A 23,162-nucleotide genomic window follows, 5' to 3' on the forward strand; every position below is an offset into this window, starting at 1 on the left:
CAGGCACCTTGGCCGACGCACTACTCCTACTCGGCAGACTCAGCGTCGCCCTGAATTTCCCCGTCTTACCGCCAGCCGTCACTTCAATGTCGACATTATTGCCGCTCCGTGTCGCCTTGACTGTCTCCTGCGCGTGGTCCGGGTAGTATCCGTACTGATATTCCTGGAGTAGCTGCAGGATCTCGGGCTGGCGGCATTGATACCAGTCATCGGGCGAGGTGATGCGGCCGGCGGCATTGCCGGACATGATGTCCGCCGCCGAGTTGCCGGAGTCGGTCGTGGTTTGGGAGAGGGGGAGGAAGGGGTCGGGAAGCGTGGTTTGGAGGGGGAGTTGTTGCCATGTTGGGTATGTGCCTGCTGAGGGGATGGGGGCACAGGAGACTGCTGCTGGGCTGCGGACGACCAGTTCGGGGTCGGGAGCTGGAAAACCAGTGGCTTGCACCACGAGGGCCGCGAGGGCGAAGAGGAAGCTGGAGATGGACGACATGATGACTCTGCAAAAGGTTGTTATTGGCAGCCTGCGTGCTTGGATACGTCGCCTGGAAATGGAAGAAGACAGCAAATAATGCTTTTCATTCTGCCACGAAGGGACTGAAGTCGACGCCAAGGAAAGCTTTTCACCTGTTATTGAGTGATAAAGCCCTTAATCCCCAAGTGCCGCTGCTCCGAAGAGACACTACCGGGTATTATAATTGGATACAGCATGGGATCAGAAGGTGGTGCGCAGGACACGATGATTGAGTTGTGTCTGACGAGCGCATTGTGAAGCTCCGAGGACCCGCTTGCATCTACTTTACGTTGGAGAAATTTAGAGTCCCTAGGGCTGGGCCAAAGGCCATCTTGAAAGTGTCGCTGGGTATTGAAAGCGCTAACAACCTCTGTCGATCTACGGATATGTAGGCAAAGGGAGGAGCAGAGACATTGAGCAAGACTCTTTCTTAGAGCAGGTCGTAGACTCAATCCGTCTTGGTGATGACTTCCCATTTAGCCGCAAACACTTCGAGAACGGAAGACACACATCTCACCTGCCCAGGTGGTAACCCGTCGGGAATTTTCCATTTATTCAATGCGGGGAAGTTCAAAGTCGGATGTAGGGAACTGGAAGATGGGCTTATTCAACACTTGGGTTACATTCTCATGTAGATACATACTACAATTCACGTCGCAGAGCGCTTAGAAGTACAGTTTGTTTTCAATGTTTTTGTTGAGCCAACAAGCTGGTGGATGTCCCCCAATAATCTGGACCGCCATCATACGATGACGAATCCCCCCACTGACCACAGCTTGTTGGTTTTTCTTGTGTGAGCTTATCTATTGCAACTATGCCTCCTCCGTCTAAAGTGAGCCAGCACCATCGTGCTTCCCAATGTTCCCGTCTCAAACCCTCTTGCATATGTAGGGCGTTTCCATCCGTCAAAGCTCAGGAAGTATTCGTCTGAGATGTTGTTCATCTTAGGAAGTCAGCAGTGCCGGGCTTCAATGTAGTTGGAGTCATGTATATGAAGTGGCCTTTGTAGCCTTAGCATTATGTGCGTGTTTGAATGAATTGATGTTTTTGTGATGTTGCGCAAATACAATGTAGGCCAGGTCTCCTGCACCGCAGTCTGTGATTGTTGATATTTCTGTGTGCATTGGTCATGAATAATGATCAGGTGAACCAGACTGGCAAAATTCGTGTGCGCTTGCATTGCGAAGCTGCCGATTTGGCAGCTTGGTGCTTGTTTGAGCAATTCCTCGCGATGTTATCCAAGCCAAAGAGACGGTAAAGCTTGACTGGTATTGGAAATTCTTGAACATCACTCTCGCCCTGCAACAAGCAGAGGTGACGGCGGTTGCGTAAATCGGGAAGGCAAACTTGCATGGTGGACATTCAGGAGTTGGGATCAAAGGAACGACATCTTCTCACTGTCGATCGTGGGAGGAGGTATAGCCAATACAAATGAAGTTGTGAAATAAATTAAGACCAACTGGATGTTAGCCGTTGGTTTCTGGGTCGTAGTAAAACGCTACTTGGGTTATACTTGTTGAATTAAGCTCTAGTCAACCACTGGCCGTTTGTGGCGTGTGGTCTTCTCGCCTCGATCCACAGAAACACATAGAAATTGACATATTCAGACATGACTAAAACATTAGAGATTTTATATCTTAAACGAGGGAATATATTCTCACAGTGTAATCAAAGCAAAATACTGGATTTATCGTGGGATCATAGTAGAGTAATCATACTGTTGTCGGCCGACGCAAGATCCTTCAAACTATCCAATTTGCAACAGGCTACCCACCTTGACCCGCCTCCACGACTTGTAATAGGCTAAACGTTCAAATCTACGAAAACTCTACCTATGATGAAGAATTTGCGGAAAATATTAATCAGTGTTTTTGTCGTACTAATGGGCCTTTAAAGCTTGGTACTTTGACATGTGATGAAGTACCACATTCATCTGGCGATTACGTGCGTCAAATTCAGCAATAGAGACTAGGATTGCAGCAGAATATTTCTATACGGCCAAGTGTTGCTAAAGAGGTTATATAATGGGATAATCTTGAAACAATTATTACCACTGGCTATGGCTAGATGAATTAACTGGGTGGCTCATGATATCACCATTCTGGGCCCCGAATCTTGAGGGCAACGATATGGGGAGATACCTGATAACTCTAATTTTAAAGAGAATCCAGTACTTGTTCCATTCAAGCAATCGGTAACGACGCCTAAATCTGCACGTGTTTGATTTTCCTAGGTAAGAGACGGCGCACCCAGAGTTAATAAACTGTTAGCACAATATATCCCCCGATAGATGCACTTACATCTTCACCATGGTTTCACTTGACACGTTGGACAGTCTATATTGTGTGATGTGTGTGTATAGAAGAGAGCTGCGTAGTTAGCCGAAGTGATTGTCCTAGATATACTGGCAGGCGCACGAGCCACTGTCCTGACAATCTAGATACACCTGTTAGCTATCAATAAGATGACGTTCCAGCAATACATTCAAGTCCCTGGGGTGGTTGTATACTTGCTCAAGTACCTCATTTCGGATCAAGGGTCGGACTCACCTCACCAGGCTAACCTGGTGAGCCAGGGTTAGCGTGGATTATCACCAACACCCTCACCGGAGGATCTAGTTAGGCAACCTGGTTAGCTTATGGTTACCAAGGCCCAAATAGCTATTTTTAACGTGATGGGGGTCACTGCCAGCCCTGTAGGACCCTATGTAAGGCTTCTTAACTTGAAAATCTCTACAGAATGTCTGGCACCTTGAAACTTCCCTATTATCTTAGTATTCTTCTGGCGCTCAAGCCGCGACTCTTGTACTATGTAGGGTTCAATTGACCCTATAACGCCAACTCCAGTATTATAGTCATCTCGCCAAGCCTCGGCTGAGGCCAGTCCTATGCTCCTGGAAGCTTAAGAGCACTTTTTTCAGTGTTTCCGTGGATTTACCTTCTCCGAGCGCGGTAGGTCCGTCCATCGTGGTTGTGGGCCTATGGCCATAATATCCAGAAAAAGTACTATGATAGTAAGTGTAGTCCCTTTAACGGCCAAATCCACCATAATAATTAACTATCATCTAACTACTACGTTAACAGAGCTTGATAATATACTGATACAATACACCGCGCTGGCACTACACCCGGGCTACGGTTGGTCATGGTTTGAAGAGACTTGGGCTGACCAGAATACTTGGATCAATAAGGCCAAGGCTATGGTATAGAAAGTGTGGCAACAAGACTACCCTAATTTGGACATCTTAGCCACTTCGCCGCCTACTAAGAAGCCCCGGTTTCACGAAAGTTACTACCGAGGCGACGGCGATGAGTATACTACTGCGAGGCTACAGAGGAAGCTATAGCCAACTCGGCCAGCATGTTCCTAGGGGACGGCGCCGGCGAGGTTGGCGATAGCTTCATTTCTCAGCAGTAATTCTAACCATAAACCCATCAACCTCAGCTCACCTCACCAAGCTCACTAGTGGCCAAGATCACCAGCGTTTTGCTTACTAATTCGCTCACCCACCAACCAATGCGGGGTGGTGAGGTGGTTGGCGAGATTAGTCAACCCTTGCTTCGGATATCCGGCCTGTTGTAAGCACTACAAGCGCACGGACCATAGTTCTCTCAATGCTCCCAATGCGCTGTGCCTCAACCTCCAAGGCTCCAATTTGAACGCGATTATTATCGATGAGCAACTTTGGTCTAATGGTTAGGATCCAAGCCTTCCAAGCTTGGGGTCGGGGTTCGATTCCCCGGAGTTGCAATTGTAAAATTTTTGCGCTGAGACGAAGAGACGACGGCGGGACTACCTCCAGGCAAGGTCGCAGACCAACTGGGACGAATATACAAGAGCCGGCCAAAAACAACGGCTCGAAATCAGCGAAGCGCAGACGCGTAGCTGGCACGAGAAGCTCGAGGGGACGGCGAAGGATCACAAAAGCCTGTGGGCACTGCAGAGGTGGGCTAGGCTACGGAGCTGGGCCCCCTCTGAGGCCCACGGCTTGCCAGATCTCCGGAGGGACGCCGGCGACACGCTTACGGCACGTACACATGATGAGAAGGCAAAATTACTAGCTGAGAGGTTCTTCCCAGACCCGTGTATAGATCTATCGGACCTCGATCGCGGCCTATTACAGACGAGACCAGAGCTGAACGTCCCTAGGGAGGTGACCACAATGGATATCGAGTCTATCATCAAAGGAACGGCTGCTCGGAAGGCTCCCGGCGACGACCTGATCCCCACTGGCCTGCTAAAGGCCTGCGGTGAACCCCTATGGGAGATCCTAGCGGATCTGGCAACAGCTAGCTTTAGGCTGGGGTACTACCCGGAGCGCTTCCGCTCAGCGAGGGTGGTTTTGTCATCACGTGACCTGTCCGACTACATGCGACAGCTTTGAGTTCAGTTTCCAATCAGGAAGCAGTCAAGCAAAATTCACCGCCTTCCAAGAGCTGTCCAAAACCTGGTCACAGAGAGAGCGAAAACCCTGGACATCCCCGGGACAAGTGTATATCTGGTGGTGCCCAGGACACGTAGGCATCCCCGGAAACGAAGAAGCAGATGTCCAGGCCAAAGCGGCCTGTGAGCAACCACCCAAGACACAACACCCGGCCTCATTCGCACATATAAAGAGAATCGCGAGATCCTACACTTGGAAGAGTTTCAACGATCGATGGGCCACTACCTGCCCTCAACAGTATCGAGATCTAGGGATCGCTATCCACCCGCGACCCCCCGAACTTGGCCTGCCACGGCAACACCTAGGCAGATTACTCGCAGCGAGGTCGCACCACGGGGATTTCGTGACCTACCACGAGAGACTCCAGCATCGCGACGCACTGCTCAACTGCGGGTGTGGAAAGACAAAGACACCAGTCCACTTCTACTTTTGCAAGCGCGGCCGCAAGGCCACGCCCGGTCATCTAAAAGCGCATATGGCCAAGAATAGTATAGATTCCCTCCTAGGCACGGCCAAGGGAGCTCGTTTGTTTTGTCAATGGGCGGAGGAGACCAATTTCTTTACTGAGATCTGCCCATCGCACTGAACAGGAATGTTAGATGAAGACAGTCCCCTGTAACATAGATTCGACTAGCATAGACCATGCCGGCACTGCGCCCGGCACGTCTCACGCGATGAGACGTTAAATTTCAATCAATCAATCAATCAATCAGCTTGGAAGTCGTTGATATGATGTTTTCAAATCGGGACTTGAGCACTTTCACTTTCCCTCGTAGTATCGTGCTCGCGCCCTGCCATCAATTAAGGGCATCAAGTATCGTCATTGTAGACTTCTGTTTCGTTACTTCACTCAGTCAATCCTATCCGATGCCATCATTTTATCTAGAAGTTTGACTTAGCCATTTTATATCGATCACGTTCCAAAATATTCGAGCGGAATGATTGAATACGAAGAAGTGACGCTGCCTGGCGACTTGACAGAGTGTTGGCACGCAACACTGCGGACCCGAAGAACAATTTGTTTTGTCTAAGCAGCCCATAAAATAGTCCTGGTTTGGGGTTCCTTACCGTGAGATAATGGCCCGATTGGGGTCGTACAGGTGCAGTGACAAGTCTGACAGATTCCATAACCCTTTGTTGAACTTGAGTAATTGGGCAGTTCAACGCCGAATATCACATGGATATGCAGTTCAAGTCACGACGGCATGATAATTCTATGCAAAGCAGATAATTAAGTACTAAGATCGTGTATGTATGCTCTTCGAGATGTAAAGACGAAACATGTAGCTACTCGATGCAAAATGTACTTGGATGATTTTGAAGTTGAAGTTTCCGTTGATCTCAACCAAATTACGCGTCTTCGTCACGTTGTACTCACGCACTGCGTTTTTAATGCTAGTTCGCGTACCTTCCTGGCGACCACCTGCAAGTTCACAGCTATTTAAGACCCCTCCAAAACTCGCACCGCGTCTTTCTATCTTTTTCTTTTGAAGTTCACAACGCAACGCAATCATCATGATCGATTTGCCAGCTTTCAATCCCACATACAGAAACCATTATTTCGTCACTACAATAGCAATTGCCTTGTGAACGTATCATATATTTGTCCAGAAATTTGTATAAATTCTCTGCACTCTCTTTCTGTACTCCTCTTGTCACCCATCGATTAATCCTGTGTCAGGAAGATGACCTCTCCCGACAGGTACTACGCCCTGTACCTCACCCTCATGGGTATAATAATCTACACCGGCAAAAAAGACGACACGGCCATCATCTACCTCCCACTTATGTGGGGAGCGGTGTTGATGCCGTTCACAGCTTTCGAAATCGTGCCGTTCTTCGGTCTTTTCATATTATCACTCTTTTTTCACGCCGTGCTTTCGGCTACTTGCCTTTCGGTTTTCCTCTGGTCTGCCTGGACGTACGCCATCGTGCGTGAGCCCGTCCTCAGCCTGTATTTCCGATTAAAGCACAAGATTTCGGAGCTACGCCTCTGGTGGCAGCGAAGCGTTGCAAAGCTGGACCTCGCGAAGCAGCAATGCCTAGCATGGCCAGGTCGCAAGCTACGCGAGTGCATGACCTGGTTACACTCAACGTTTATCAAGAGCAAGCACACCGTCAACTCTCTCGGTCTGTTCGGTTTGGTCTCAACCACCTTTTGGTCGACCTGCCAGCTCGTGGTGTTGATGTGGTTCGCCGTCGTTCTGATAGTGGCGATGGTGGCTTCCGTGATGCATGTACCTACAAAGTTTGCCATTGCATTTTTACAGGCCTTGAAGTACTCACTATTGCCAAAGAACTGGATCCGTCAGCCAAATGAGATCCGCCCTGAGATACGTCCGCCTCCTCGACCCGAGCCTAACCTGAACGACTGGATGTGTGAAGATCCCCCATCCGCGCCAAAAGGTTTTGCGACCCGCAGCATCAATCTTTCTGCCACCGTCGCCCTCACCAACAGTGCTCGTCACGGCACCCTTTCTACTATCCCAAGGACGTCAGGCTTCAAGAAGAGCTTTCGTGACCAATTATCGAGTATCGCCCCCAGGCCCCCCCGTCTCGCGGCCACATACTCAAACCGACCCCCGTCTCACCTTCCGCCGCCTATCCAAACTTGGTCCGAAATACATGAAGAGTACAACTCTTCACAAACTCCCAAGCTCCCTCCCGACAACCGCGCCTCGTCTTCGATCTCGTCCGTTGGTTTGCCAGATCGTGGTAATGCTGCAGCCAATCCCGCCACTGTACTGAAGAATAGCCCTTGGCTTATGACCGTCAATACCAACAAACTTGCCGGCCTCACCTTCGATGCTCCTGCAGATAGGATGTTTTCTGGATTGGCAACAAGTGCCGGCCAACAGGTTGGCACTGAGATAACGCAGTCCTCTCCATTCGTGCATGAGGATTCCGGAAGTCCGATAGTCGTTGACATCCCGGAGAACGACCCAAAACCTGAGAATCCGATTCGCGTCGAGCAAGAGTCGCTGTCGCTTTATTCGTCTAGCTTCTCTGTTACCGAATCGCAGCACCCCCCGGGGACTGTGACAACGGACTTCGAAGTGGATATGAGCGATGCGCCAGATCCTTCCTCGTCACCGGCTACTCGTTCTACGTCTGAGTTTGTTCGTCGAGCATCCGTGAGATCGGCCACTCGTCCTCCGCCAACTACCAAACTTGCTTTTGCACCAGTGACTGCTGTTACCGCTTCCCTGGCCAAACCCCAAACTTCTAGCCCTCAACTTCTTCCGAGTTCGGGTAATTCTCAAGTCCTGCACCCGGTGCATGGAGTCGAGACGCCCCCGCGTCAAGTGCAAGGAGAGCGCCCCATGAAGAAGCCGGCCAGTCAGCTCGCCAAAGCGAGGAATGCGCCCGTCGGACAAGTTAGTACGATGGTCGAACGCACTACCGCAGACGAAGCTCAGGCGCAGCGTTACTCGGAGCAGCACGCAGGTTCTTTGGATACCAAAGCACCAGAGTTTAACTCAAACAAGTTCCTGTTGGAACGTTCAGCGGCACCGCAGACCCCGAAGACGCCTGACGTTCCTCGCACGGCGACCGCCAAAGGACGACCATCTGCGGAGAAGTCGGAGCAATCCGAGGCCTCCAAGGGTGGGAAAGCTGGTCGGCCTGCTTCGTCGGCGCTGAGGGCGAAGCCGTCCCCGTCCACGCCTAAAGGATTCCTGCCGAATAGCAAGAAGAAGCCCAGTGCCGCGGCGCAAGCCAAGGCGGCTAACGAACGACTTCATGCGGAAGCTATGGCGAAACAAGCAGCCGCTCGCGCAGAGGCCCAAAAAAAGGCTTCAAGCTCAGCACCGTTACTGTTCGGCGTCCCCGGCGGGGCCCGGACAGGTCAAATAAGGACTTATATTGGTCCAACGGTTTCTGCGGGCAGACGTGAGGCACCTTCATTGCCGGAACCAAGAGCTAAAAAGGCCAAGGAGAACTCCAAGTTGGAGAAATCTGACGAGTAGCTGGTTGGCCGGCCCGTTTTTTCCTTTTTCGTGTCCTTGCGTGTGTTGTCCGCTTATTGCAGTTGTCGGCATGCTTGAAAGCATCCTTGATTTAAGCATCTCAAAAAGCTTCTTATACCGACGTGCGACAATTACGCTGGGCCAGTTCATGCTGCAGATCCCTCACAGGAGGGGGAGGGATTCGAGCTGTTGCTGCTATCACATGATTTGGAAACCTTCGAGTCATTAAGTGATTAAATGGTAGCAGAATCCCACCGCGATGTGAACGCGCCGCTCTTCTGAACCGCATAGTCGAGACGACTTATTACGAAGTAAAATCGTGTCACTTAAGCCGGCGAGAAATAGAGTATATTCCATTAATCGCCCGTGGCAGCGGTGTGGAAGAGCTTTCAAAAGCAAATTCCGGATGGCGAATGGTTCAAACATCAGGGCTTCTATCTCCTTCTGCTGTCTTTGCGGTCGATTTTGCAAGGTTGATGTACCCTGTGTTTTTAAAGGCGACCTACCCAGGGTCCCTCTGTGGTTAATTGCACATTTTCGCATCCCTTCTTTCTCCGCCCGACTAACCTTCTTTTGGCGCGCTGTCTAGTTGTATTTATAAGCGGCCGCCGTTTCGAGCAAATCATAAGCATGGTGTCTATATGTATTTATACACGGCCGTTGCCTTGAGTTTGTCTCTACCACATCAACAAGCATTTCGTGGCGATCTTGCCCTCGCCGTCACTGCGCCACTTCACGACAACGCTCTTTCGGTCTCATCGTCGCCATACCTGAGAATCGACCGATACTATACTGGTCTTGTCCTCGCCAGCACGCTGGCTTTCGTCTTTTTCCTGTCTTTTCTTAGCACCTTCAAATTACTCAAAATTACGACTGTCAGGGACCCCCAGCACGTTCAAAATAGCTATTTGAGACTTGGCAACCAAAGTCTGGAGAATGTTGAGGGTATTGGTGATAATCCACGCCAACCCTAGCTCACCAGGTTGGCATGGTGAGGTTGTTCCGACCCTTGGATTAAATTAGACGGGAAATTAATGTCAAAGACTAAAATAAAAACACTGCTACTGCTCCTTGCATCTGGCTCTCCATAATGCCTAAGGGATGCGTTAATGGTAGTTCGGTAGCTCCCAAAACTAGATATCCATCAAGAATATTCATGACTTAGTGGGATAGATATATTCAGTTAATGTTTAACCCAAATTTATTCACCTTACCCAAGAAAAGCGTGTTGCAGTGGGATTTCTCGAATCCTCGAAGATCCTAGTTGTCGGCATACTGCAATTGTTGGCAAGTGCATAGGTGTTGGGTCCTGGGTCTAACGATGGTGTTTCCCGACCGTCTCCCCTGACCAAGACGACTGCATCTGCAGTGGTGGTCGTGTTATCCACTGTTTCCTGTGTTCACCGCGTTGGAACAACTTCAAATTTACGGTCACATACCTTAGCTCAAGATCCAGATTCTTTAAATAGATTGTATATGAAATCCATCAGACTAAAATTAATACTTGCAAATGGGGGACACGATGTGGATTTATTTAAGCTCAGCCTAGCGTCTAATGGGGCAAGTTGAGCTTGAATAGTCTACGGTAATATGGCACGTCTGTGATGAATTTACTATTAGACGTTAGGGGCCAGATACAGATGGGTGACAGTAGTGGGGCATCTGAAGTCACATTACATTAGCAGAAGGCAGAACAAATCTGATATGGTGAACTGGCCCTGTTTTAATTGCGTCCTTATTACCATTGTCCTCTTCGACTACATTTTTCTTTATTATTCTAACATAACGGATAGGACTGGCCGCTTGGCGAAAGAGGCAACTTCAGCTAGGGAGCTTTACGATGATGAGATTCTAGCAGCCGTCACCCAATTCATAAAGTCGACATGGGGGAAATTTTCTATCGTTTTCTCAATCAGAAACCCCATGATATGGATCAAGGTCGAGGGGTGGGACAGATTTGAGCGTGTCAAGCTCGAAGCATGAAACTAGCGGCTAATATGCAAGACCGTCGAGAGTTTCCACGAGAAAGGTGGAGCGGAACCAGCTCCTAGCCACGACATACAAGGGAAACCGCACCAGGCCTCCCCGTGTTCGTCTTTCAGTGTTATTCTATGTTTTCCGCGCTGAGTATTTCAAGTTGCTCATCATGAAATTCGTAAGTAAATGCGCTTGAAGTACAATGCCGCAGAGAAGGGTTTTGTTTAGAAGCCAATACCATCGAAGAGAGTGTTCTTTTTTCATGCTACCTGTTTTTTTAGATGCAAGTTTGTACGTATGCCGATGTCATGATATCGTTCCCGGTCCCTCGGGACGCCTTTGTAGGCCCGATGGGCGGTGGTGCATATTTCAACCACCCAATATTTACGCATGAAAGGACAGGGGAGTGAAAGTCGCCATTTGTGTACAATTCAGTCGACAATTTAACTAAAAAGAAATCAACGAGGTGAGACCAACGAAGTCATAAGTCCCGTTCCTGTGGATCTAGCAAGGAATACAGACTAAGGTAGCTCTATCGTTAATGAGTTCGATGAATGGTATACAACTAACGCATTGTGTCATGGCTAAACGACCCCAATAATAGAAACGTCATGCCTTTCAGCACAGATGTCTACATAGTCGACGTTCTAGCTTGCGGTGATATGCCGCTTTCTTTTAGGAAGTTCGTGGCAAATAAGCCCCATACTGTGAGAAAGTACCTTCGCGATCGTCTAGAGCTGCCATGGGGAAGGGGAGGTGGGGGTGGGAAGGGCTTCGCTGAGTTCAATACTTTCTTGCCTGATGAGTGTGAAGACAGTGAAGGAAGGAAATTCATATACAGGTATTAATATGCACAGATGCCATCTAGCGCATGTGTTCACTCTCTGTCTGCCCTGATTTATATTATTGGTTCCTTCCTCGCAGATGTAATCAAACCAAGGTTATCTAGTCGCGACGAAACTGCAGCAGAGCCAGATCTACACTTCCGCAGGGATTAATATCTTAACGTATTACATGTCCCATGGCTGGCCCACTTATAATGCGAATACCGTGATACGTATTTGTCTCTATAGAATACAGATGGTCTTAGATCAGGTCACCCGGCGTGCATATGAAACTACGTTATTGGCTGTAACAGCATCCGGAGATGCGAGCGCCGCTAACTTACGTGGTGCCAGATGATTCGTCAGCCCCTGCAGCTGTTGCCGCAGTCTGCGCTGCGGACTTCGCTTACTGAAGCCTCCTATTCATAAACCTCGCGTCCAACCCCAACCCCGCCTTCCCCCTTGATGACTTACATACCCTAGAAAATCTCATGTACCTTTTGGGCAAACAATAGAGGTTGGATTTTCAGCCTTTTCAATGGCTCAGTAAATGAGTCGCAGTCAAGGCCCTGAAGTTCACAGGACAGACTCAGAAGCAGTTCGTCTGCGCCAATCCTGCCGGAATTGTGTGTCCAGATATGGTACTTGATCGGGTGCAGGTGTGCTTCAATTTCCAAGGCATGTTTTGACGTCAGTCTGCCTTGAATTTCCTGTAAACGGCCCTGGCCGTCATATAAAGCATGTCCAGCCTATTAGCTGGTGCGATATATTCTCGGTGGAGTTGTGGTTCAGACTGGTTCTAACATGGCGACCTTCCAAGAGCTAGGGTGGACGTAGGTATCCGGCTTTCACAGGGGTCCAATTGTCAAATTTTCAATGCTATTGGTTGCGAGGTGATGCTGCTGCGATAAGAGTCAGCCTGACGGCAGCCTAAAGACAAGCCTTTAGCCTTGGCCATCGACGCGAGATCTGTTGCACCAACCAAAGCTCTCAATGTGTTTAAAGAGGTGGCCTCCTGCATCGACCGGCCGGTATAAGTCTTATCCGCGGCATGCTATCCTGCGTGGCACCGTTCGGCACGAATGGCACTCCAAGGGTGCTAGCCTTGCATGCATATAACAACAGTTTATAGAGAGGCATAATCCACTGTGATCAGTGGAGTATTCCCATGTCGGCATCGTTAATTCTTACTTGGTGAGGATCAAATTTTGGCGAGCTGCGACTTGCCAGGTGGTTTGGTAGGCCTCCAAGAAACGGGATGTATAAAAGGCCCCGCCGTTTCTCATGTCGACCTAAGCAACAAAATAAATAGTTTCAACATAGTTACATCAATTCGTAACACTGAACTTTCTTATTTTGAGGTAGTTGCACCTGTATCGTATACTAGTAAGTTCGAGCGTTTGTGTCTGTCTAATAGTTCTAAAATTTGGGTTGAAGAGTACTCGCTGATATAAAGCCGGTTGTAGTGGCACCGAAGACCCCCGAGAAGCCCATTATGGACGATCCAACTGCGTTGGAGCTTCTATACCAGCCTATAATCCTTGAGAATGCACTGAATCGTGTCATCAAGCAGTATCGGGATGTGTCTGGCGAGTCTCGTGACTCCGAAGGACTCTCTGCATTCATCAGTGGACGCATTTCAATCCTTCGTCAACAAGCTCGCACAGGTATGCGATAGTGACCGAGGTGGAGATACAGTCACAGCAATCGCAATACTCCAAGGGCATGAACACACCATATATGTCGTAGCTTCGAACCACAGAAGTGTCGAGGAGCTTCAGAAGGTGAAGGTCTTTCTTGCGAGACTCCTTGGTTTAATCCACAAAAACCCAAATGAACTGCAACGTAAACCTTTGACTAAACAGATCATTTGGCGAATATTGTCGTTCAACTTCCCCCGAGTGAAGGCGTACTTGGATAATCTCCTGAGGCACCTGGATGCATGCATTGCTGATTGCAAGCGACGGGAACAATCGCAGTCCAGTACCTATCCCGAGTCTTGCCATACAGGTCTACAGCATAACTAACAATTCCAACAGCCTCGGAACTGGAAAAGGAGTTACGCATGCTCTATTCCAGAGCAGACTTTACAAAGGATATTACGTCCGAAAACGATAAGCAGAAGTGTACGTCTATTCACCAGTTGAATGCTATAAGCCATTGGAAATTAATGTGAACGACAGTCCTCAGTGACTGCGAGACACTTCTCAAGAGCATTCACGCGAACAAGGAAAATAGGATCGGCGAGGCCATACTGAAGAAGTCCAATAATAGGGCCATGCTGAGTTCGGAGTCTTGGTGTGAGCTGCGTCACTACCTCGGGCGGTTGCTGTCGTATCGACAGGCCGCTGAGGTTATCGTAGCGGCATACGAACGGTGGCCTGAGCTTTTTCAAAAATTCGCCATTATCCCTGTCCCTTCAAGCACTAAAATGGCCAAGCCCATTTCCAACCCAGAGCTTAGTGCCGCTGACATCGTGAGGAACTTGCTCTGGGAGGATGAAGATCCCGAGCCTTACCTGCAGCAAGCAGCGGACATGCAAGCTATCGGCCTAGACGATGAAATCAGACAACAAATCAACAAGAAGTCTTTCCGGCCGATTGTTCACGCTGAAGTCCAACTTCACTCGGCTCTTATCAGGCAGGGAATAGTCCATCCCCGACAGTTCTGGAATAGGTACAAGTATATCGGCAGCAGCAAACAGACCTGCCGTCTATGCTGGTACTATTTCTGTGCGCACGGGGACGAAATGCAAGTGCGGCCAACGCACCGAAACATTTACCTTAACTGGCGTCTTCCGGATGTTTACAAGAGCCAGGGGCCTTCTGAGGTACGAACACGCCGCCAGCTGCTGGAGCGTTTAACGGACCATGTCCGCAAAGATACCAAACGCACGCTCGATGAGAAACTCCCATCGAGAAGGAAGCACGACTCAACGGACCAATCCCGAGTACCTAGCTTCTTCAATCCGAGCACCGATGACTTGTCAATTCTCAGCGATTTGGTGTCTGAGACGTCTAGACGCTATGCTAACTTGAACCTGGGCGACAGTGATAACCAGGAGATGGTCAACGATAATAGTTCGTGGAGTCTTGTGGTAGGCGAGGATGGCTTCGATAACGAAGAGCAAGAGGGCGGAGCATCTATAATCAACGAGTGAGGACGTGCTCGATTTACCAACCCAGGAAAACAAGCTGTTCCCCTCTAACGTATACTTGTTGCCTTTCCATTTTCAGTCACGCGGAACCTTTTTTCGACTTGTGTGGCGTTATTCATATCCAACGACAAGGACGATTGTCGGGCCGCACCAGCCCTCGACCTCTAACGGCTGTCATTTCCTTTACTGCTTTTACAGTCAGTTGCTGATGAGACAGATGGACCCTGCGCATCAAACCCTTGGTGCACAGCCAACTGCTAGAACTTCAGAAACAAAACCTTTGGTGTATCAGTAACTGATTCAAATGCGCAGTCAAAAGGCACATTTTTCTGTATTTAGGGCCCTTACGGCCACCTTCACTCCTTTGCACTTGGGCACTTAAGAGACACACTCAATTCTATGCTTCGTTATAGCTTGCAATAAGTCCGATAACGATTACGAGAGCCAATGGAGGCCGCTTCGCACACGGAATCAAACTTCAGCATGCCCCTAATACTACCAAGCCAGACTGAAATCTGGGTGATGTCTTACGAGAGGCATTTACAAAACGAAGATTTTACGTGTACGTTCGGCTTATCAAGTAGAAATTATTTTCTCCTGAAATTAGTTAAATAGTGCCTACACGCAGTATATATTTCTCGGAACGGTTCCTGTCGTACTTTAGGCGCAACAAATCCTCATGGAACTTCTCTATACGTTTCTTATCCTTCGCTTGTCTGGCCTGCTCGATAGCGCTCTTGAGATGAGACTCCATCCAAGCTTTAACGTTACTCCTGTCGAAGAATGATGCTTTGTACATCTCCCAAGACTTGTTGCTCCAAAACTCACACAGCACTCCCGACTGGCCGTAAGGTTCAGACTGACTGAAAGTCCTCCATAAATGGACAACGTCCCGAGCGGCGTGCTTTTCCAATTGGAACCACTCCTGGTGTTGTGTCGTACAGTCGGCTCTCCTGCATTCTACCACCTTCCGGTGGTATTTGTGCAGCGATTTATGGATCAGGGCTTCCATTGACCTGACAGCGCACGGCATGAATATGCTAAACTCGTGCACGGCATCTAATGAGCAAATCTTGCCCCAAGTATCAAGCCTTTCTTGCACTTCCGGTGGAGCCTTTTCTTCATCAAGCCCGACGAAGCTCTGCTGCCAGAACATCGAATTCAAACAGCCGTCTTGGTGTCGATATGCAGTCGGTGGTTCGGCCTCCACATAGCCGATCTTGCGAAAGTCCAGGTTGCTCCTTTCTCTGAAGCAGTACACGTAACCCGAGACGTGCGTGGTATTCGTCAGCGATTCGCGGATCCGGTGAATAATACCGTGTATGGGCCGGTGCATGTTGTTCTGCGTCTTCCACTCGCCGAATCTCATCTCGCGTTTTGTGCCAAGTGTTGGCATATTTCCGTCAATCCCCTTCCTTGTAGGCCTAGAACGGAACCTCTGTAGATTGTAGGCTTTGATTTAAGGCATTAGTTAGCCCTAGACAAATATGTAATTCAATCCCAGGAGTCACGTCCCAGGAGTTACGTACCTTGATCCTCTTCGTAATCACTCCGAGGCCCGTATATGGAGTTTTCCCACCACTGGAAGTCTTCCAGATCCATAGACTGCTTTCGGAATAACCGAAGCTTTAGAGCGGGTGGCCCAACGTTTGAGCGCGGGCAGGAGTTATCCAATTTTGAGCAATTCGACCCTAAGTGAGAGTGGGAGTGGCGTCTTCGCAGAATGGGATATTGCACTACAGAGTCGGCGTGTCGACTGTTCTCACAGGTATTAGTCGACACGACCTCATCTTCTCCGCATCCATCTGGAGCTTCGTCGTCTCCAACTGAGGTATATTTTATCAAAGGAGGCGGCAACGCAGGCAATGCTCTTATTTCGGTGATTTCACTCGAAGCATGTTCGTAGCTGAGGTCGTTGTGTCGGTCAACTGTCTTGCCCGTCTTGGAAAGATATGCTGGTCTCGCAAGGGGACTCTCGGACAGAACTTTGCCCAGGAACGAAGCCTCGACGGTTGCATCCTCCTTAAGGGGAGTTTCTTCCGGAATATAGCTGTCCGATAGATCGAAAAGCCTGGTGGGCTCCTCAGAGATGACAGATTCCGGAGACGAGGCATCGTAGGTACTTGGAGACGACAGGTATTGGAGCAGTGGCCTCTCTGGTGTGCGGGGAGGTGGCTGTTCATACAGCTGGAAAGAATCTGCAGTTGGACGTGAAGTATTGATTGGGACCACAATGGTTGCTTATTTCCGATGGAGTACAGGGCGACTAGCTTCCGTCCCAGTCTGTCCACACAGTGCATCCCTCATCGCACTAGCTACATGCCGTTTGGCTTCGTAGTTCACGATTGTTGTCGTTTCGATCGTGTTGTCGTGAGACAATTCATTATACTTGTCCTCGTCTATGATTTCTTCGAGGCTGGCACCAGGTTCAAATTTGGTTGCACTGTTGGAATCGAAGCGAGTCGAAGCGCTGGGGTTGATTGAGACCACATCATCCCCCTTGCCAATCGTTTTTGTGTCTTCGATTTTCTCCACGGCGGTGATTGATGAATGGTACGAGCGCAGGCGGCTCTGCAGTAGTGCCTCAACGTATGCTTCCTGGGTAGCATAGGAATATCCATGCTTGAACACCGGCACAACATGTCCTGGCATGCAAATGGCCGCGCGGGCAACGTCCCGCAGCCGTAATAGAACACCCTCATCCTCCTCACCTTTGCTGCTATTGATCGCCTTTAGCAAGTCGTTCATACGCCCTCTAATGGTGAGGGATCTTCCTCTTCCGAGTACTCTGCTACATTGGCCCGGAAAAGCGGATTTGGGTGCAAAAGCGAAACAGTTGGTACATTCCGAGGAAATTTCCAGGATTTCTTTCAGGTGTTCCACGTCCCTGATGTGCTTCGACAATTGGTAAACATCAGCTTCATGATAATTAGGCATGACTTCATCGATACCGTTCGTTGGCTGTCGTCGTTAACACTAGATGATTTAAACAGATTTAAACACTGCATCGACCAGAATGTCGCAAAGCGCACGAGAAGGATTTTATAGTCTTCAAGGCTCCTCAACCGTGAGGGTATGGCGGCTCGATAGTAGCCTTGAAACTACGCCCGAGAGGCACAGCAGCGGCCGAGGTCTAAGGAGCAGGACATGCACTACCTGAAACATTTTGAGAGCTGAGAGACAAGGATATTCGGCTTGGACGAATATTGACGAGGCCAGCAGAGCATCAGAAGTAAGATTTTCAAGCAACAACTGGTTCTACTACAGTTTGAATTTCGCTCACTTCTAGGACTGGCTCTTAAGCTGAAATTCAGATCGACTAAGCAGATAGTCATACGAGCAGATTTTATTGTAAGAGAGTAGTGTAAGAATATCGTTATTGTACGTTCATCATTTAGTTAAGTCTCTTTTGCTAATCCTTGATCGGTCAGACATTGCTGATAACACTTTTGCGATATTCAATGAAGTGGCCCTCGTAAATCGCGACCGCGCCCCACTACTTGGAAAGCATGATGCACGGGGCTGAAGTACGTTTCGGCGGCTAGATATTACACTGTAAGTAACGGTTTGGTTTGGTGTGGTTGTACCTTTCCCCCCTAGGCGTATCTACTTACCCTCCTTGAAGCATAGCCACTAACTTTCCTACACGGCTATTGAAAGGAACTTATAGGAACACCAAGATTCTATGCCTTTCGCTTCTCCAGTACTGCCAGTGATTATCTTATACTCACCGACCTGGGGGGTGGCATGTACCCGCGTGCTTACCTTCACCGGGAAAGCCTGTCGGACCGCACAGCCTTGGCCCCGAAACGGCTGTTGTTCCGCTTTCGGCTACAACAGCCAGTTGGCAGGATGTTAGATCCTGGGCCCCGAATCTTCTGATGTATCAGCCCCGCTTATGCTCAGGCGAGATCGGCACTCTCGAAATGTGCAGCCAAGAGGCATATTTTCTATACTTGAAGCTGGTCCATCCCGACGGCTAGGCACGCATCAATGCCCCGCCGTCATTGCCCATCGATTCAGCTCCCCGCCCACCGGAATACCGATCAGCAGTAGCGGCCCCCACGAGACTTACGACATGAGGGTGCAAACCTTGAGATTGGCTAGCTCATGGCACTTCAAGCACCACTCGCCCAGGGCCCCGCCGAGACCCTTCCCGCGGCGCCCATTTCGTCCGGGCCACTCTGGCGGATTTTCAGACAATTTTCTAGATCTTGAAGCTCCAGAAGATCAGGACCAACGATGAAACTTGGAAGGGCTCTCGTGGACCTCCGCGCCGTGGCTCAGTGAAGGGGCGTGGTCTCAGGTGGGATGTTGGACTGAACGCGAGTCGACCACACCACGGCCATGCAGCAGTTGCTGCTCGTGAAGGAGCGGGGCCTTGTCGGCCATATCCTTGTCAAGCGCGGGACCCTCGAGTCCGATGGCAATGCCAGCTCTGAGAGCGAAGGCTATCCTCCTGTAGGAGGTTTTCGAGTCCGAGGTCAATCTGTATCGTACTTCGATGCCCGATCGTCGCCGGTCGAATGACGACCAGTCGGACGATAATCAGCCTGATTTCGACCAGCTCGACAATGCGGATGTTATGGGTCCAAAACCACCAGCGAAGTCGAGCGAGGAGGGAAAGGAGGTCAAATTGGACAAGTATGAGGCAAGGCATCTTGAGGATGCCCCTTTGAGGGTAAGAGTCTCTAGTTCCCATGAATCTTCACATCTTAGTGATCATTTGAGATAAATTCCGAGGCGTTCTGTCGAGGGAGTTCGAGTTTTGGGTTTGCAGCTTTTCAGGAGGCATCCTGTGCGAAGATTATCTTGCCTCCCATGGGCTTAAGATGCCATATTCATTGGGAGGAAATATGACGTGGTGAAATAAACATCTGGTGTTGAAGACGTTGAGAAAATGAGATTATCGTCTAGTGTATTCCATAGGACATCCCGAGAAAGTGGAAGAATTGTGATCATTGTCATGCTTTCATCCGTGGCATCTCGATTGGAACGACTCAACGGCATTCCTTCAATTACTGAATAACGGGATCTAGTCCATAAAAACCCAAATCGAATAGACATACGTGTTATAGAAACGCATTTATTGTCTTGAACCCCATGTCTAAAGCCTGAGAGCCAGATTTAGGAGGAAGAGTTGCCGCTTCCCTCTCTAGCTGTCGTCTATTATCTTCAAAGTTCATATGAGCCAGTATTTGAATCATAGACTTCTAAATGTGTAACCAACCGTCTTTATTCGGTCACTTTAGCTCCGAAACTCTCAACCAGAAGCTAATTCAACGCAACCACGACTGCCCGCCCCTTTCCGATCTCTTCATCCATTGCCAGAGGCGGCACGTGCAAGACAGCATTTATTTTCTGGCCCCTTTTTGGAAGCTCCGACAGTGACGATAAATAGAGCTAGGACACGTCATTTCCCCCATGTTCAGACAATCTCACATCAATAGCTGGCTGCTTCTCCTTTCCCACCTTTCCGTTACCTTTCTTAACACCACCCCTTGTACTCACTGGAATGGAGGTTATGCCTATTGTGATATCATGAACTATAGTCTCGCCACCAATTTACATCGACAGATCTCACTCACAAAATTCCATACATTCTTTGTATAACGCGCAATCCTGTGTAAACCGACTGCGTGACACATGCTCCATTGTCAGCTACTCCTACAGGTATCGGTTAGATGCATAGGCTGTTTATGTGCATGGCCTAGCTAAGCCCTCAGCTCACACATGCAGATCGCTGGACTGGGCGTTGGAAATTCGAATGCGTCGATTTCTCGGCAGTCATGGGTGCTGAAATCCATGCCAGTTCGTTCAGACCCCAGACTTGTTCAATTGGGGAGCTTTCAACATGGCGAAGTTGGAATGGTATTATGGATTGTGTGCAGTGTTGGCTGGAGGAACTTGGTATTCACCAGCCACACGCTATGGCCCCTTCTCTTGCCAAGACAAAGCTGAACCTCCAAGCTGCGACTGCTCAATTGTTGCTGCAAGTGGATTTTCCGTTTTGTCAACCTCGAAGCTCCCTTCCGGCAAAGAACAATTGGTGTCGCACACGTCATCCCTCGCTCCCTTGCTAGCAATCGCGTCCGATTCTGTTTCACGTCCCTCGAAGTATCGCATCCAACCTTCAACGACCAATTGCGCATCATGGGGAAGAAGAAGCGTGGCCACCCCGACGTCGAGGATCTCCTCGCGCGGCCATGGTGCTACTATTGCGAGAGAGATTTCGAGGATCTGAAGCTTCTGATCTCGCATCAGAAGGCCAAGCATTTCAAGTGCGACCGATGCGGGAGGCGATTGAACACGGCTGGAGGTATGTGTCTACTTCTACGCATTAAATCCATCGTAAAGCCGCGCTGACAATCTCCAACAACAGGTCTATCTGTGCATATGAACCAGGTACACAAGGAGTCGCTCACGTCAGTCGAAAATGCGCTTCCGAATCGTCAAGGCCTCGAGGTGGAGATCTTCGGTATGGAGGGTGTTCCTGAGGACGTGGTACAACAACACAACCAGCGCATCATCCAGACATTCTACCAGGCCCAGGCCGAGCGATACGCCGCGACTGGCAACCCCCCGCCTGGACAGAGCTCCAAGGGTCCCGCGAAGAAGTTGAGGATTGAGACCCCAGAAGAGATTAAGAAACGATTAGCAGAGCACCGGGCGCGAGTAGCCGCGCAGAAGACGGCGAATGGCGGTGCCCTGAACCACACACCTCCTGTCGGCATTCCAGATGGTCACAGTCCGGGGCAGAGCGCATCCCCTGGCGCGTTTGTATGTCGTGTATCTTTCATGTTCATGCAGAAAAAGAAACTAACCTCTGCAGAACTCACCCTTCCCACCGCCTGGCGCCCAGTACCCTGGTTACCCACAAGGTGCTCCGGCCTTCACCCCTCCCCCGCAATATCCCCAAGGCGGCTTCAACTACCCGCCATCCAGCTTACCGCAACGGCCAGGAAGCAATCTTGCAGCGCCGCCTGGGCTTCCGCCACGTCCTGGCCAGCCTGGATTCCCTGGGTACGCGCCAGTGGCGTCAACGGTGGATGAGCTGGTCGCAGGCGCAGCACGGCAAGGCGACGACATCGACGAGATCATCCGAATGGCAGAAGCGGGCATCAAGCCGCCCAAGAAGCCAGAGCCTGTGGCTGAGGCGCCGGCTGAGGAGCCAGTGGGCGAGAAAAAGTCTAAGAAGGACAAGGACAAGAATGTGAAGATGATATACGAGGATGAAGTGAGTCCCGAGGAGAGATTGGCACTCATGCCGAGATATGCCTTTGTGCCCGAGGCCGCAGCTTGAGGGGTGTCTCTGCTTACAGGAGCGGTTGGGGCGGGGAAACTGGGAGGGATTGTATCATATTGGTGGTAACGCAACCAGGGCCATTGCCACGCTGTTTAGGCGGTGTATAGTGAAAAGAAAGGTAATGATTCTGCCCGCTGCCGCATTTCTCACTGTTTGTTGCGTTATATGTTTCGTCCCAGGCCTGGATGACAACGTTGGGCTCACCACTATTCAGTCCAGGCTAGCGTTGATTTGGATAGTATTGGAAGTGTTCTGCAAAGCTCTTTGGATTTTGTAAGGCTGCCGGCACCATGTCACCGGCTTGGAATGCCTCTGGATGCCAGGCTCGGACGACTTACATCGATACATGTCAAAACATTCACCCTGCCTTACTTGACGTATTTGCCCAACAGGTGACGAACCAACCATTCCAAGGTTGCGATTTCTGCATCGAGGGGGAATTCCCATCCTGACATGAAGACTGTTGTGAATCTGTGATCCGTCGCTCTGTTCCATATGGGTTGCATTAGTTGACGTCAGCAGAATTTCCTGATTGGGTAGGTCTTCAGAAAAGTTAGCGCTGTATATGTGTAATTGTTACAGAGGTTGAAACTCCGCGCAGCTAAATTCAGGACAAAGAACTTGCCAAATCCGGATCGGTCTCCAGCATAAGTTCTTCTCCTGGCATGGCTACTTTGGTGGCAAGAAGGCAATCAAGGCCATGTGGGCCATCATTAATAATGGGTTTACAGGGAAAACCTACCATCATTCAGCTTCTAGGCAGTATTGTAAGCCTGGGGCACAAGGCTTCCCTCGCTGCCTGGCATGACGTATCATCTAGGAAATTTCATGGGAGATTCAGTTTGGTGTTGACTTGAGAGGGACATTAGAGACGCAAAGAGATATGCAATTTGTACCGGTAGAAATATAAATTAGCTGGCTACAGGTTTGTCCCAAAACGACTCTACATCGTAGTATAGTCTAAAACCTTTGCAAGTC

The 23,162-nt window shown here is 49.6% G+C and overlaps 7 protein-coding genes and 1 non-coding gene across 8 annotated transcripts; 6 read left to right on the forward strand and 2 right to left on the reverse strand.

Annotated features, from left to right (window-relative positions):
- Positions 1-21: 21 nt before the first annotated feature.
- BCR38DRAFT_406988 (uncharacterized protein) lies at positions 22-487 on the reverse strand (the record flags this gene model as incomplete). Its single annotated transcript, XM_040858117.1, has 1 exon — positions 22-487. A coding segment is annotated over one exon (466 nt), but the record flags the coding sequence as incomplete, so codon positions are not given.
- Positions 488-2,817: 2,330 nt separating this feature from the next.
- BCR38DRAFT_406989 (uncharacterized protein) lies at positions 2,818-3,906 on the forward strand (the record flags this gene model as incomplete). The annotated part of the gene is made up of 7 exons (XM_040858118.1): positions 2,818-2,860; positions 2,962-3,074; positions 3,159-3,215; positions 3,355-3,459; positions 3,506-3,521; positions 3,592-3,710; positions 3,757-3,906. The coding sequence occupies 7 exons, from the start codon at positions 2,818-2,820 to the stop codon at positions 3,904-3,906; spliced, it is 603 nt and encodes a 200-aa protein (XP_040717590.1).
- A 280-nt stretch (positions 3,907-4,186) lies between these two features.
- On the forward strand, positions 4,187-4,258 carry BCR38DRAFT_t112. The gene has a single exon. It is a non-coding gene; the product is annotated as a tRNA-Gly (tRNA).
- A 2,379-nt stretch (positions 4,259-6,637) lies between these two features.
- BCR38DRAFT_406990 (uncharacterized protein) lies at positions 6,638-8,920 on the forward strand (the record flags this gene model as incomplete). Its single annotated transcript, XM_040858119.1, has 1 exon — positions 6,638-8,920. The coding sequence occupies one exon, from the start codon at positions 6,638-6,640 to the stop codon at positions 8,918-8,920; it is 2,283 nt and encodes a 760-aa protein (XP_040717591.1).
- Positions 8,921-9,561: 641 nt separating this feature from the next.
- BCR38DRAFT_406991 (uncharacterized protein) lies at positions 9,562-9,894 on the forward strand (the record flags this gene model as incomplete). Its single annotated transcript, XM_040858120.1, has 1 exon — positions 9,562-9,894. One exon carries the CDS (start codon positions 9,562-9,564, stop codon positions 9,892-9,894), a length of 333 nt encoding a protein of 110 aa, XP_040717592.1.
- Positions 9,895-13,187: 3,293 nt separating this feature from the next.
- On the forward strand, positions 13,188-14,881 carry BCR38DRAFT_509234 (uncharacterized protein; the record flags this gene model as incomplete). The annotated part of the gene is made up of 4 exons (XM_040864990.1): positions 13,188-13,388; positions 13,420-13,704; positions 13,761-13,847; positions 13,905-14,881. The coding sequence occupies exons 1-4, from the start codon at positions 13,217-13,219 to the stop codon at positions 14,879-14,881; spliced, it is 1,521 nt and encodes a 506-aa protein (XP_040717593.1). The 5' UTR covers positions 13,188-13,216.
- A 604-nt stretch (positions 14,882-15,485) lies between these two features.
- BCR38DRAFT_472501 (uncharacterized protein) lies at positions 15,486-18,079 on the reverse strand (the record flags this gene model as incomplete). Its single annotated transcript, XM_040862912.1, has 3 exons — positions 17,138-18,079; positions 16,408-17,065; positions 15,486-16,330 (listed from the first exon to the last, which is right to left on the reverse strand). The coding sequence occupies exons 1-3, from the start codon at positions 17,813-17,815 to the stop codon at positions 15,486-15,488; spliced, it is 2,181 nt and encodes a 726-aa protein (XP_040717594.1). The 5' UTR covers positions 17,816-18,079.
- Positions 18,080-20,884: 2,805 nt separating this feature from the next.
- On the forward strand, positions 20,885-22,630 carry BCR38DRAFT_364067 (uncharacterized protein). Its single transcript, XM_040857211.1, has 3 exons — positions 20,885-21,197; positions 21,261-21,658; positions 21,711-22,630. The coding sequence occupies exons 1-3, from the start codon at positions 21,032-21,034 to the stop codon at positions 22,179-22,181; spliced, it is 1,035 nt and encodes a 344-aa protein (XP_040717595.1). The 5' UTR covers positions 20,885-21,031; the 3' UTR covers positions 22,182-22,630.
- Positions 22,631-23,162: the final 532 nt, after the last annotated feature.

Source organism: Pseudomassariella vexata, assembly GCF_002105095.1.
Source record: "Pseudomassariella vexata strain CBS 129021 chromosome Unknown BCR38scaffold_4, whole genome shotgun sequence".
NCBI lineage: Eukaryota > Fungi > Ascomycota > Sordariomycetes > Amphisphaeriales > Pseudomassariaceae > Pseudomassariella > Pseudomassariella vexata.